Raw genomic sequence first — 15,575 nt, 5'->3', positions numbered from 1 at the left:
GAGGGTGTTTACCGTCTGTCACAAGGTGATCGGTCTTTTGTCAAGTCCATGGAGGGGCCACTGAGGGGCCAGTGGTGTTTATCTGACATGAGTTGTCCCGTTTTCTGTGACGGGGTTAAGTGAGGGTGACTAATAGATGCTCTACACTATCCCCCAGACAATATTCCACTGGCTAGGGGACGTCCACCGAGATCTAATAGTCTCCAGGATAAGGCAGCAGACTTCAGGGGAAAAAAAACGGTAAATGAGGAGGGCGTGGAGAAAAGTAGGAGGTGGCAACGATTTGTAAAAGGAGGATGGAAAAGTCTGAGGAGGTGGGAGATAATGTGAGGTGTGCCTTAATTTAATGTGGAGAAGAGGCCTGAGTGTTATCTGGGAGAAATTGGAAAAGGTGGAGAGGGAAAGAACATAAAGGTAGGATAAGAGAGACCGGAGGTTGGAAACAAAATCACATACGTCCTATGTTGGACAGGAGGAGGCATTAGCATGTGGCATAGAATCGAAGAGGGCCACGAAGAGGAGGGCAGGCAGAGCTGATGTTGAGCCCAAAGGATGGCACAAGAGGCAAGGTGTCGGGGAGGGTATCGCGTTGTTTTACCAACACCCTTTTTTGAAGTATTTTTTAATTAAAAACTGACTTCGAGAAATACATATAGGGGTTTAAAGGGTTAAAAGGGGTGGGGAGGGTGCTGTGTTAAGTGTAATATTATAGGGAAAGGAGGGGTTTGAGAACACACCCAAAATTACAAAAAAAACAAATTGATGGGTAATTTTTTTGTTGAAAATGACTTTGCAAAAAAGGGTGTCATCAAAGGGACATGGAGCTGTCAGGGAGGAAACGCAGAGGGGCTAGGTAAAGAGGACAGGATCTGTGGGTAGGGAGGTTTACCTATTACAGCCTCAGACCAGGGAGAGGCAAAAGGCAACTCATGTCTACGGGCAGTTCGGAGACCTCCACTTTTTGACATCTGTAGACAATTGGTGTAAGCCTGTAAGAAGGAGACTCAGTGAGGAGAGGAGCTAGTCTGCTCCACACTATTCAAATGACAAGAACATTGACAAAGGAACCACGCAAATCTAAGCACCCTGACTAATATTTGGCTTAGGGACTTCATGATCGAACCCACCCCTCTCCCTTCCACGTTACAAACCTCGAGACTTGAACCTATGCAAGAAGCATAGTCAGAAACCTTTGGTTTTGATAACCCCAATTCTTGTTTTGATTTCACTTGAACTGGGCCTCTAGGTAAGGACTTGCTAAGAATAACGTATGTGAAAATAGATGATTTGTCTCTTGCATCTTTGTGTATTCCACTTTGCCATCTGCCAGTGCTTTCGCTAATATTTAATCCATTTCCCTTTTAGCCTTCATAATGTTCCAAATGCTTCTAAAATCTATCCTTTACCCTTCATCTGTATTTTGACAAGGCATGTTTTTTTCTCTTTACAAGATCCCACATATTTTCTCCCAAACTGTGTTCAATGTTTGTCCTTTAGTTTGTTTCCTGTCAAAATACATTCTTTAAAATTTAATGTAAAGACATTTAATTTCAAACATTAATACAATAAATAAAAACATGAAATTAGAAGCTTAAATATAAAACACAAAGAATAATTGTGTCACCAAGTTATTAATAAGATAACATTGGTATTGCATTTCACCCTGCAATTAAACTTTTTCAATACTAGCAAACTATGAAAAAACGTGCATTGAATGCAAGCATTGAAGGCAGGTTCATAGGTCGCTTGGCCTATAAAAACTAGCATGCGGTTTTGTGTCTTTCAAGGGAAACTCAATGCAGAGATGATAGAATGCTTCCTCTGTGCACGAGAAAATGCAACAACTTTGTAACTTGATATACCCTATGAACTGTGACCTGTCAATGTGACATGCAGATACTGACTCAAGTCAATGGCAACAAAAGCTGGAGTCCAAGAGTGAAGGATACCTTGAAAGAACTGGACTGACAGCATGAAGGAGAAAGAAGCTAGACAATGACAGGATACATTTATGGGATCGGAAGTCAAGGAAAGATGAGGGAATGAGAACATTGAAGTGAAGGAACTGTAGAAAACTGGAAAAGAGTTAAAAAATAAATAAATAAAAAAGGGTCAGTGGGAAACGGGACATTAAAAAAAATCACAATGTGGAAGGGGAGAACATGATGAATTAAAGGGGAAGTTCGAAGGCAAGGAAAAGTGAGGCATGGAAGCAAAGGTGAGGTACACATGGGAAAAGAAAGGGGAAGACACTCATTGATGCAGGAAGGACGAGGCATGCTGTAGGAAAATGGAGGGTGAACTGCGAAAGGTTTGGGCAGCAGGAGAGGCTAGATCTGAAGAAAATTAAGGGTGAAAATAGGTGAGACTTGATAGTGCATCTGTATTTTAGTACAGCAATTACTTCTTTGGATAAGCGCTCTACCTTAGGAAGTACAGTTAGCTGTGTAGTCCCACAGCAGGGTGCTTTACAAAGTAAAAACTAGAAGGAGTAAAGAAAAATTGGACAGGACGAGGGATCAGCATTGGCAACATGCAATTGGGACATAGCATTGACAGAAATTGCCATGAAGAATTACTCACTTACTGATCAACATTATAAACAAAGATGTGCATAAAATATCAGGAATACCAGCTGGCAACCTATGGCGTGCCTTTGGTGAGCATTTTTAAGGCCAACTGCTGGAATAGACTAGATTATGGCAATTTTGGAGTTCTTGGGGAGTTTGACGGGTCAAGGAATGAAAGAGGTAGTACAAGGTGGAAAAGGCACAGAGAGGTTGAGGAGAGTTTGAGTGTTCAGGGTGTGAGGGGGCAAGAACTGAGACAGTTAGCTTACATGGATGACAGGACAGTCTCTGGATAAATAATATATAGATTATAAGAGAGAAAGTCAATGACTTTGCAGAGGGACACGGCATGGAGGGGGGAAAACAGAGGACCCAGGAACGACTCTTGGAGGACCCTAATTAAAAGAGAGGTTGTAGAGAAGGTTCAAACATTTCAGGAGATGGCAATGGCCAAGGAGCAAACAGATAGATAAGTGGGAGGGAATTTCAGGCACAGGGAGCACCTTGAAAGCGATTGCAAGGGAAGAGCGGTTATCTGTCAAATGCAGCTGAGAGATCAAGATGGGCAAGTACAGATAGGAGTGGTGGCCAATAGTTACAGATTTGGGTAGCCCTGTTTTTATGCATTTCTTGCCAAAGAATCAACTCTAGAACGGATGGGTAGTGTGTAGTTCTCCTCCAGATAATGGGAAAGGGCCCCTTCAGGTATGTGGGTATGTAGTAAAGGACTCAATGAAGTGAGGAAGGAGAGCATGAAAGGGCAGGAAAAAAGTTGTGGAGAATTAGGGTGAAAAGGGAAGCAGAGCGAGGGTAAACAATGGAGCATAAGTGATTTTCAACTCGCTATGCCTTACGCAAATGGCCATTTGTAAGAGTATTCATTCACCTAACACCACCTCCTTTCAGTACATCACACAGTTATCAGTTATTAGCCCAGTAGGGTTTTGAGCTCACAGCATAGCTCCCTTATTGATTTTTTCCGAAGTACAGGAAGGCTAAAATGATGGAGGAAAATTATTTTCTGTACTGGCATCAAAGAAATGAAACCTCCCTCTGCAGAACTAGAGAAACAAGAACAATCCTCTGACATTCAGAAGAACAGGCCTAATCATCACTCACTGAACACGCAGGTCTTTTTATCTTCCTCCAAATTGCCCAGATACCTTTTGCTGAACATACTGTACTGTACAAAACCAACAAAACGCAAACATGAGCTAAGTAATGAGAGTGGAGCAAAGTCATGGGAGAGGAGCAAAGGCATGGGAGAGGAGCAAAGGCATGGGAGAGGAGCAAAGGCATGGGAGAGGAGCAAAGGCATGGGAGAGGAGCAAAGGCATGGGAGAGGGGGGAGAGAAGTAAATATAGTGGGAACCTGAGCAAAGGGCTAGAAAACGAGAAAAAGACGATGACATTCCAGGGCAAGGGAGAAAATACTGGAGACACGAAGGCTGGTTCCTTTAAAAGTTGCGACACATGCAATTTGGATTTACAGAATTAGATGTTTTACGTATATCTGTTTTTTGTTAATCTAATATTAAATTCTATTGCATTAAAACTGAGAACTAAAGGCAGTCTGTGATTTCAAAGTTTGCATCAAGCCCTTATCCACGTTTTCAGACGTGGGAGAATAGATTACCAAACAGAAAACACGCAAAGTGAGCCGAGAATGGCAGCCATAGAAAACGGAACCATTTGCCAATCATGTGTTTATTTATGCAATCCCACGTGCTGTCGATATAGGATCAACCAAGATCTGGGCTTGTTCCATCGTTACTTATACCAGGAACCTCAAATGCAGGACCCATACAAATACATTCTACATTCAAAAGGAAATGAGGCTTGCTCAAATCCCTAGAATTTTCAAACCGTGTTTGCTTACGGAAAGATGATAAGCAACAGCACTGACTGAATGGGGTTTCTCAAACAAAGCAAGAAAGAGCAAGATGAAGAAAGGAAATGGCAGGTCCTCTATAGGTGAAAGTGACCCGAATAGCAGGGCAGAACTTGCAGGGTAAATTACCCTTTCAAAAGTCATTCAATTAGTGCACGTTAACGGGAAATGAGAGTGTGTCTGCATTTTGCACTTAGGAAGGTTAGTATATCCAGGCAGAGGAAGAGGGGACAGTTTCTGCCTTTATCTTATCTGCCACAATCAACCTGTACTCTCTCAGGAGGTTTGAGATTGAATGACTAGCACACAGGGGAGGTTTACTCCTTGCACCAGACAGTTCCCTCTAGGCTTCCAGTGGTCTACAGGCTATGCCTCTGAATGCAGCAGGTCATGGATCTGCAACGTCCAGCTCTCAAGATGACCCCTGACCATTGACTATGCTGACTAGGACTAATGGGGGCTGCAGTTCAGAAAATTTGAACAGCCAGTGGTTTAAGAGCTGTAGAATAGATGGTGATTAGGTATCCACGAGGGCACCCGGGTTGGATCCCTCAATCTTCTAGGAAACCTTCAGACGCAGGGCCTCAAGATGTTCCACAAGTCAGCCAAGTGTCAAGGGACAAGTGAGAAAAACGATACATTTAAAAACAAGGTTTAGGAGAGTTTGGTTAGAAGTGCAGTTTGTGGGTCACACAAGACAGAGAAGAGGGCAGCATGGAAGGAAGACTGAACACATTATGTGGCTAGGACATAGCCGCATGAATTGGTGCATTGCAAGCATACATTGATGAGACACACTGAATTACTTGTTTTGGGCACTAACAGCATGAAAGTGGGCAGCAGCGCTAGAAATATATTGTTAAAACAGACCGCATGATTTGATTTGGGGGAAAGGGGAGAGCAGCACAGGAATTATTTTCACATAGACTACATGATTTGCCTCGGGCACAGTCATTGTCTGCATACATTCTGGAAACAGGCCTCAGTTTTATTGACCAATCGCAGCATAGAAATTTGATTGACAGGGGCAATACTGCCAAAGATTGTCAAGACCTGCTTCATGATTTGCTTTGTGGTACAGTAAGCATGAAGGGGTGAACAGTGCTGGCAAATATTGCAGACATGCCTTAATCTGCTTTGTGTTCAATCCGCCGGTCGGCCAGCAGTTTTGGCATATTGGGGTCAGGTTCAGCTAGCTCAATTCAAAATAGAACCTAAAAATAGCACACCTAAAAACAGCTAACAATAATCATTTCCCTAATAAAGGGTCTTGCAGGAGAGGTCATCAGCTAAACATTTTTTGCAGTATATTCTGTGTGTAGTTTAGTGCTTCGATACTAACACTTAGTATTGGGGATAACAAGGGGTGTGACATTGGTTACTAACACTTCGTTTTGGGGTGAGTAGAGTGGCCTAGATTTGTAGGCTGCATGCCACTTTAGTGCTGGCATCGTAGCAGGTGCACGAACACAGACTTTGCAGCATGCAGAAAATAATGCTTCGAAAATAATGCAAAATTGAGAAGGATTTGCTGTGCCTTGCAAGGCAAGTTTTAGGGCATACATTGTAACATTGCGATGATCTTTGAAAATAAGTGTTCATTGTTTGTAGTGCCGGAAAAAGAAGGAATGAGGTAATAAAAACCTTTTCCCCAGACCGCAGGATGCCTTTCTAGCAAAGTGTTGTCAAAAGGTCCATGGGGCCTGGAAATTACATGTGCTGTTTTTGGGGGTGGTGGCAGATGTCATCATGGAATCAGGAAGGAGAAATCTTAAAGAAAATATACAGAGGTATGCGAAAGAAGGTGGTTTTCACCGAGGAGTGGAGAGTGGAGGAAGGAGAGGTTCTAGCATCCTGGGGAGATTGAGATGCTGCTTCTGGCTGACTGGCGAGCAAGGGCTGTCCTGTGTGGCTTTTGCTGGCGAGGATCATCAGCTGGGCCTCAGAACGATAAAGCTGCAGAAGAAGTTCTTTGTAGGCGTTAATTTGAATCTGGGGTAGTGTCCTGGCAGAGACATGCCATGTCATACCTAGGTTCTTGAAGGGCCTGGTGAGCCAGGGGCGAGAGCAGAGGGAGACTCTTCTCAGTCACAGAGACCAGAAATATTTTCAGGGGCGAGTATGGATAGGCAGAGAATCAATTAGAACCCCTTTCTACAAGGTAATTGGCAAAGTGTCAGAGTGGACATGGAAGGTAAAACATCCTTGAGGTACCAAAGGATCAACGAAGCAGCCTGAATACAAAGTATTAGATTGTGGGGTGGTTGTTCTATGCAAAGGGGGGGGGGGGGTCATAATCTCACAATCACTCATTTGAAATTAAATAAATGATAATCGAATGGCAGGCAAGGGTAGGGAAGTAACCAAGAGCTGAAATTGTACTCATGTTGCATCGCCTTCATCACAAATTAAAGCTGGTTAGGATTTCCCAGGTTAGAGAGAAAAATCACATACATTTAAGATTAACAATTCTTATTACTCTAGAGTGTTTTCCTCTTTTATTATAACATGTTTCCAAAATGCTTATTGATATGAAGTGTGCTTTCCTCCGATTTGTAGATGTGCCCAATGCAAATGCTTATTACAAATGCATTTTTGTAACAAGTGATCTAGGATTGTTTGTTCTTGCTGATGAGTTAGAATTTGAATCTAAAATGAGGTGTGTGGCGATTGTTATTGTGTCTAGAGCCTGTTCTATTACCTGCATATAGCGGTAAATGGGCGTTATGAATTGATGGCACAGTACCAAGTCTGTAATGCCTTGCTAAAATACTGTGCTATAAAAAGTTGGCAAAGGGAATGGTCAGAATTGCCGCTACAGTCCCCGGGTTCCCACCCCTCTTCATCAAAATAGAGCAGCACGTGTTTCATGGGGGAGCATCTCACAGTCCCCCCCATTTCCAACTATGCAATCAACTCCTGTCTTGCCTTGTCCCCATGAGGGCAGGAGGAGGAGAGTGAGTGTGTCTCTCTCGGTCTGTCTGTTTGGGCCTGTGTGCAGACCCAGACATGCAATCCTCATTCCTGTGTCTCCTTCACATGCCGGCAGACAGTGTGCCAACCACCAACTAAGTGAAGCTGAGCACTTTGGGTAATTACATCAGTGAGGCAATCCAAATTATATCTATTGAGCAGGGCAACATGCACAGTAGTGGAATTCTGGGGATCACCATTATGAATGACACCGATATGAACATCAATTGAAAGCCTGTAATCCCAAACTCATCTATTTGTTAGAATTTGTTATGATAATTCCACTATATATTGTGCTAGTGTTAATGAACTTGCACTAAATTCAATAATAACTCTCAAAATCCACTAAAAGAGTTATGGTGGAAAAGCACTGCAATCTCCCTTGGAACAACCTATCCTCCTATTCAAAACCAGAACTGTTAAAAGGTAATCTTATTTTGTTATGTATTTTTACACATACGAAAACTATTTAATGTATACAGATTACTTGTTTTAAATCATTTCTGTTTAAGATTAGCAATACAAAAATAAAAACATGTTTTTTCTTTAAATCCAGCACATTAATTTTACAATTCACAGTTAGATGGGCAAGTGGATGAACCTAATGAAAGTAGGTTTTTTTTAAATACTGTTCCACATCCTGGGTAATATTCTTGGAGGAGCAAGAATGCGTATTCTTTGTTAGATTATGTTTTCTCTACAGCAATACTTTGTGAAAAATGCATGTACTCCGCTGTCCTAACTTGTATGTAAAGGTTTAAGAGACAGTGCACCCCATTTTATTGGTTTTAATGACCAAATCGTTTACTGATGCTGGTAATAGATTATGTTGGACTGAAAGTTTGCTAAAAGATTTAACAAAAAAATGGGAGACGTATATGCTAATGCATCAGAACGGCAAGCTTTAAATATTTTTTCATCCACAGACTTTGTAGAAACAATAAAAAATCATGATTTAAATAATGACCCTATGGGGGCAGAGGGGTCTGTAAGAGCATGTATTTGATATTAAAATTCAGATAAAAAAGTAGGCTTTAAGGAGCTCTCTCCATAAATTGTGAAAGTCACTTATGCAGGGCCATCGTTTAGAACAAAGACATCTCAAACAGAAGTATAGACACTGGTTAAAAAAGACACTATGTTAAGGCTCTGGCAAAGGGACAGCTAGAATATGTTGTTTATTGTGTTTAAAAAGCAGTCTCAATGTTTTTGGCACATCATTAATGAGAAATCTGCTCTACAACCAACCATTCTTATGCTTTAATCCTTCTGTTGAAGCTTTTTGGAAAGACTTTTAGTCTTTGGTTTGTGCTAGAAGGCCGACGCCCTGGATTAAAATTTGGAAATATCTCATAGATTTGATTGATTTTATTGGGACTTTGGAAGACGCTTCTACATCAAGAAATTGTGTTTGAAAGCGCCCACACAGCAAGGAGACAGGAACAAGGGAACAACAAGACAATGAATATGATAGCAGTGATGAGCAAAATGCAAAATGTGGTTCTACTAGGTCTTGTGAACATTCAGAGTGTGCAAGTGTGGAGTGAGTAAGGACACGGAAATGGGGGGGTGGGAGGGGGTGTCCTAGAGGTTCCACAGAGAAGGGACCTGCCAGACAGCCAGTTGCAAAGTCAACAGATAAGTGCCAGGCAGTGAGCACTTGGTGGAAGAGGGGTCACCAGCCAATAGAATAAGTGCAGGCCTGTGAGACATCACAGGCCAAAGGTGCCTGAAGCATAGTTAGCATTCAATGCAAGACGTCAGGTGCTATGTTTCATAACTAATGTGTGTGACCACACCCAAGCCACAACAGTGGTAAATTGTATTTGCAAGTATATATGATTACCACATTGTCTTTACTGATGAAGTGGACTCTTAATTATAAATTGTTTTAGGATGTTTTGTAAATGTAAATAGTTATTTTTGTAATGGTGTTTATAAATAAAATGGTTTTTAACTACAGAAAGCAACTCAACTTTCAGTCCCGTCCCCAGACAAACTGGCCTCTATCTTTCTCGTTTTGCACAGTGAATCCACTACCCGGAACTAGATCGAGGCAGCAATCACACATTTGTTAATTGAGTGCACATCCGGGGTTCCTCTATTTTACTAGGGTAAGGAGAAAAGATTACATAATTTTGCCTTTTTTAATATATAACTATTAGCCACTATTTGATGTTTACCAGTGTTGTTATTTTTCACTTTTTGTACACATTGAAGATCCAACTAAAATATGCATATGAAACAAATATTGCTTTAGTTATTAGACATGTTTACTTACAGCTTTATAGTTGGAAAACCTCGTACTCCAAACTCCGAGGCCATACCTGCCAAATATACAAATGAGATTTCATCAAATAATTTGCTCATCTAGACTGCAATTGCTTCCATGTGAAAACAGTACACGTTTTTAAAAAGTACATGGTTGGTAACCATATGAAAACCTTAAAATCACTGCACCCATTACAATTGCATTACAAAACAGGCTCTTGAAGCTGTGGATCAGGATTACAATTCTGTCAAATTTGTCAAAATATTGCATACCCATAGGACTATAAAAAAAATCGTCTTTCATTATACCCACATTACATTAAAACCTAAAACGTTTTTTACATAGTTGGTAATGAATCATCAAACTGTAGCCACCAAACCATATCAAGGGCTGCTGCCAAAGTGTTCTTTTGTATACTTACGAATACCAGGACTACCCATATTGCAAAGCATGCACCCGACATCACCAGTCACATGCAATTGCCTTCAGTTTCTCTTAGAGGGCCATCAAGCAGATGTCCCCCTGCAGCTTCCTGAGAACTTTGTCATAATGCAAAACAGATGAAGACCCTTCATATACAGCTCAACACATAAGCCAAAGAGCCTGCAGCCCCTCTCTCCTGCAAAAGAGGCATATCCCTTCACATTTCCATGCACTCATTGTAGTCCTACCAGAATTTACAACCCAAACATACCACAACCTCATCCACTTACAGCAACCAATATTGTGCATACGCATTGAGTGCAAACCCATAACAGGTCAGGTATCCAGTGAAAATGTTGTCAGCAAAAATGTAGTCAGTGAAAATGTGGTGAAAATACCTCTGCAGTGAAAAAGTTACCAAGCAAAATGTAGTAAAAAAAAATGCAGCTGAAAAGTTGCCATAAATGTAGTTCTGCCTGGTAATTGTTGGGGTTAAAGAGGGTTTTGTCGGTCTGTGATTGCCTGGTTTAGGGCAAGGATAGGTTAGGGGTAGGGTTAGAGTAAAGATTGTGGTTAAAATTTCAGGTAAGAATTAGGGCCAGAGTTCTTGCAGCAGGGTTGGGGATGTTGGGGTAGGTTAAATGTCTGAGTAATAAGTAGGATGGGATTTATAGTACGACTAGGGCTCATAGAGTAATGGTTTTGGTAAGTGATGAGGAAAGGGAAGTTGTGGGAGGCTGGTGATGTTTGCCTATGATAGGGGTTAGATTAAACCTGGTGGTTAGAGTAAAGTTAGCATTAAGGGTAAGAGTTGCAGTTAGGATAAGGCTAAAGCTAGGATTAGAGCAAGGGTTTGGGTTGGGGCAATGGCTGTCATTTGTGGAGAGCTGGTGATTGGGTTGGAGTTTGGTTCACTGTTCGTTTTACATTGATTTTGTATTGAGTAAATAGAAATAAAATGATTTTGTGCACTGAAGGGTTAGTGTTCTGTAAGAGTTCAGGGAAGCAATTAGAGTTAGCAGAAGGTTTAGGAACGGAGTTTGGGTGATTGTGGAGTTTTATTAAAGGTATGGGTCATTGTTAGGTTTACAGCCTTGGACTTTTGTGCATTTAAAACGATCTTTTTTGGCGACCTTGTTTATTGTGGCATTTTTACACTTTGCATTGATTGTATTGAATGACTAGAATATTGAAAACAACTTTTTGCTTGCTAGATTTTCACATGGCTACATTTGCCTGGGGACATTTTCACATAGAACCAAAGCTCAAACACTACCACGGTGAAAGTACCCACAACTGCTGCAACCATTAGGATGGTATGGATTAAAAGGTGCTACAGCCTTGGCAGCAACCAGCAAGGAGGACATAATTATGCATTTAGTGAACCAGAGCTGGTGGTAAAAACCCTCGACCAGAGTTAATTTGTTCAAGTATAGCAGGAACGCTTAATGGGTACCAGGCTTTAACAAACACTACAGATAAGCAGCGAACAAACAACTTTTCCTCCCTGAAAAAAGGCATATAATCCCAACAAAAAGGCAGGAGTAAATATACTCCCAGCAACAAATCGGAAACAATGGACATGCAGGAACCGGCCTGCCCCCCTGCTGCAAGCGATACAGCTGTACGGGTATGTTTGGATATGTGTTACCAAAAGACAGTGCCAGAGAAAGCCACTCTGTAGTATTAAAGCCTAGTCTGTAGAGGCGTTCTAAGGTAAGACTACATCTTGATTTGCATGATTAGGCAGGTGCAAAAAAGTAGTAATACAAAATACGATCCGTTTTAGAGTTGAAACACACACTTCACAATATTTTCCATAGCACTGGCAGGCAACACTCTGAGGGGCACCCATCTTCCATTCCAAATGCAGGCGAGAAGGATGCCCAGGACAGATGTTTAGTAAGAGCAGGTGGGTGTCAAATGCGATTGGTTTGAGTGGGATGACCAAACAAGGTAGGCGTGTGGGCGAAGAGCACTGACCAGTGCTGTTAGGAAATGCCTGTGACCCGAGTAACCAGATTAGTTATGTGCCAGATGCGAGGAGCAAATATTATGTTACAGGGAATTGATAAAGATCTTCTCTGACATTTACATGACCTTTAGGTGCATGAACCATCCCTGAAAATGCACTCCACCGCCCCCAAAGTCTTTAGTTTTAAATGAAACATTAGGTCTGGGCACAATTTAGTCACCTAAAAGACGAAAGGCTAGATTTCGAGCAACATCTACGATAAAGAAAATTAAACCCAAAGTCACCATGTATTCAGCTTTGGCGAATATGGGATTGGTTCACCACAAGAACATGGCTTCATGGCAGATGGTGAATTAGGAAAAAGTTACTTACCTGTAACTGTTGTTCTCCAGCATGGGTCTGGCATGGATTCACATGCTCATGAATATTCCCCGTCGTCAGGCTGGGAATCCTCGGTAAAGAAAAATCAGTATCAGTTTCGTTTCTGATCGGTCTTTCGTAGTAGTAACCAATCACTGATCTCTGCGTCATACGGACTACAGCCAATGACTGCCCTCTACCTAAGCCCCGCCTCTGGCAGCCATCTTCAGATTTGGTAGCATGTGAAGTGGCAGTATGACCAAGTGAAGAGCGCAGAGGGGTAGGCGGGAGGGTTCGCATGTGAATCCATGCCAGACCCATGCTGGAGAACAACAGTTACAGGTAAGTAACTTGTTCCTTCTCCAGCATGGGGTCTGGCATGGATTCACATGCTCATGAATATAAGAATAAATAGCAGTACACACATGCACAACCACGGGGGGTGGCAACAGGCTCAACATTAAGCAATACAAAAAACTCAACATTAAGCATCTCTTACCTCCTCACCAGGCTCACCTTAAGCGAACAGGTTGCGCAGCACTGCTTGGCCGACCCTGGACTCCTCCCTGGAATCCCGATCGACGCAGTAGAATCTCGTGAAGGTGTGCGTTGACCTCCACGTAGCAGCCCTGCAGATGTCCAGCAGGGGCACACCAGATAAGAACGCAGTAGTAGCAGCGATCGCTCTGGTCGAATGGGCTCTCGGACGGCCTGGCAGCAGTCGGTTAGCCAACCGGTGGCAGTGCATGATGCAGCCGGAGAGCCATCTGGAAATAGAAGACTTCGAGAGAGCCTTCCCTTGATTCACAGGTCCAAAGTCCACAAATAGCTGTGATGTCCTCCGAAAACTCTTTGTGCGGTCCACGTAGAACTTCAGCGCTCTAGCCACATCCAGCGAGTGCAAAGTCCTCTCGGCCGGCGACGAAGGAGACGGGAAGAAAACAGGTAACACCAAGGGCTCGTTAAGATGGAAGTCCGACGGCACCTTGGGCATAAAGGAGGGGTGCGTCCTAAGCACCACCCTCGAGGCATGGAAAGTCAAGTACAGTGCTTTGCAGGACAGGGCCTGGATCTCTCCCACTCGTCGTGCGGAGGTAATGGCCACCAGGAATGCAGTCTTCCACGACACAAACTTCATCGGTGCGGAGTGCAACGGCTCGAATGGGGGCCCCATGAGCCTGGTCAGCACCACGTTAAGTTCCCACGCCGGAGCCGGGGTCTTCACCGGCGGGAACGACCGGAACAGTCCTTTCATAAACTCTTTTACCAGTCGATGGGACCACAGGGACGTCCGTCCTGTGGTTCTGGTATATCTGGAGATCGCCGCCAGATGAATCTTAATGGAGGCATGGGCTAGCCCAGCCTTTGCCAGCGATAGCAGGTACGGCAGCACTTGAGGGGCCTTAATCCGTAGGGGGTTGATCTTCTGTGCTCGGCACCAGATAGAGAACTGCTTCCACTTATGACCGTAGCATTTGAGAGTCGAGGACGCCCTGGCCTTTGCAAGAACCTCTCTGCAATCGGCCGGTATATCGTAGCCTCCAAACTCTAACGCTGCAGGAGCCAAGCCTGCAGGTTCAGCGACGCCGGGTCGTGGTGGAAGATGGCTCCTCCTTCTCTGGAGAGAAGGTCCGCGTCCGCCGACAGCTTGATGGGGGGGGATGTTGACAAGTCCAGAAGGTCCGGGAACCAGATCTGCCTCGGCCACGCCGGTGCGACGAGGATCATCCTGCACCGGGACCTCCTGAGCTGGTTGATGAGTCAAAGCAGCAACGGCAACGGAGGGAACGCATACAGGTATAGGCCGTCCCAGGGGAACGAGAACGCATCGCCCATGCTTCTCGGCTGGGGAAACCTGCTGGCGAACCTCTTGCACTTAGAGTTTGTCGCTGTTGCGAACAGGTCGATTTGGGGTTTGCCCCATCGTCGGAAGAGTTGATCCACCTGATCCTGGCGCAGTTCCCACTCGTGACACGCACGCAGCTCCCTGCTGAGCGATTCGGCGATGGTGTTTCTTTCTCCTGCCAGGTGGAAGGTAACCAGGAACATCCCCTGGGCGACCGCCCAGTGCCACAGATCCTGTGCCCCCTTGGATAGGGCTGGGGATCTGGTGCCTCCCTGCTTCCGTATGTAAAATATTGTTGTGGTGTTGTCCGTGAAGATCCGCACCACCTTGCCCTTGAGCGACGGGAGGAACGATTTGAGAGCCCAGAACACAGCTCGGAGTTCCAGGAAGTTGATGTGCAGGAGCCTCTCCTCTGGGAGCCAGAGGCCTCTTGCGTGGAGATCTCCGGTGTGGGCGCCCCAACCTTCCAGGGAGGCGTCCGTCATCACCGTCTCCTGGTACGCCGGCGTCTGAAAGTCCTTGCCCGCCGTGAGGTGCGCTCGAACGCCCCACCACTGAATCGCCCGCCGGAACACCTCGTTGAGGGGGACCCTGTCTTCGAAGGTGCCCGTCGCCTGCATCCAACGGGCGTCGAGAAATTCTTGAAGAGGGCGCATCCGTAGTCTGCAGAGGTGCAACAGGTAGATGCAAGAGGACATCATCCCCAGGAGGGACTTGATGGACCTCACCCTGGCCACGTCCGTGGCTAGCAGGCGCTGCACTTTGCCTAGAATGGTCTTCGTCCGTTCTTCCGACGGTGCCGCCAGGCGCCTCACTGTATCGAGCTTCGCTCCCAGAAACAGGGCCACCTGCGACGGCACCAGGTGGGACTTTGGGTAATTTATGGCGAATCCCAGGTCTGTGAGTAGCTGGACGGTCCTCGCAGTGTGTTCGACGGCGAGTTCCCTCGTCCTTGAGCGGATGAGCCAGTCGTCCAGGTAGGGGTAGACGTGAATCCCCTGCAGGCGCAGCCGCGCCGCCACAGGTGCTAGGCACTTGGTAAAGACCCTGGGGGCCGACTTCAATCCGAACGGCAGTGCTCTGAATTGGTAGTGGCGTCCCTGGATGACGAACCTGAGGAACTTTCGGTGACTTTTGAGGATCGGAACGTGGAAGTAAGCATCCTCCAGGTCCAACGACGATAGAAAGTCGCCTTCCTCCAGCTGTCCCCGTACTTGCTGGAGGGTGACCATCCTGAACTTTTGTGACCTGATGTATTTGTTCAA

General features: G+C 44.6%; 1 protein-coding gene across 1 annotated transcript in view; it reads right to left on the bottom strand.

The window, feature by feature from the left end:
- The window catches only part of TMX3 (thioredoxin related transmembrane protein 3), a 495,045-nt gene that overhangs the window by 291,078 nt on the left and 188,392 nt on the right, over positions 1-15,575 (bottom strand). The window contains exon 5 of the mRNA XM_069620785.1: positions 9,716-9,761. Coding sequence (XP_069476886.1) covers positions 9,716-9,761 — 46 coding nt within the window. The remainder of the gene's footprint in view (positions 1-9,715; positions 9,762-15,575) is intronic.

This window comes from Ambystoma mexicanum, chromosome 5q (genome assembly GCF_040938575.1).
Source record: "Ambystoma mexicanum isolate Mex_15411 chromosome 5q, UKY_AmexF1_1, whole genome shotgun sequence".
Classification (NCBI taxonomy): domain Eukaryota; kingdom Metazoa; phylum Chordata; class Amphibia; order Caudata; family Ambystomatidae; genus Ambystoma; species Ambystoma mexicanum.
The sequence above is the reverse complement of the archived record's forward strand: the minus strand, read 5'-3'. Positions and strand labels throughout refer to the sequence as shown.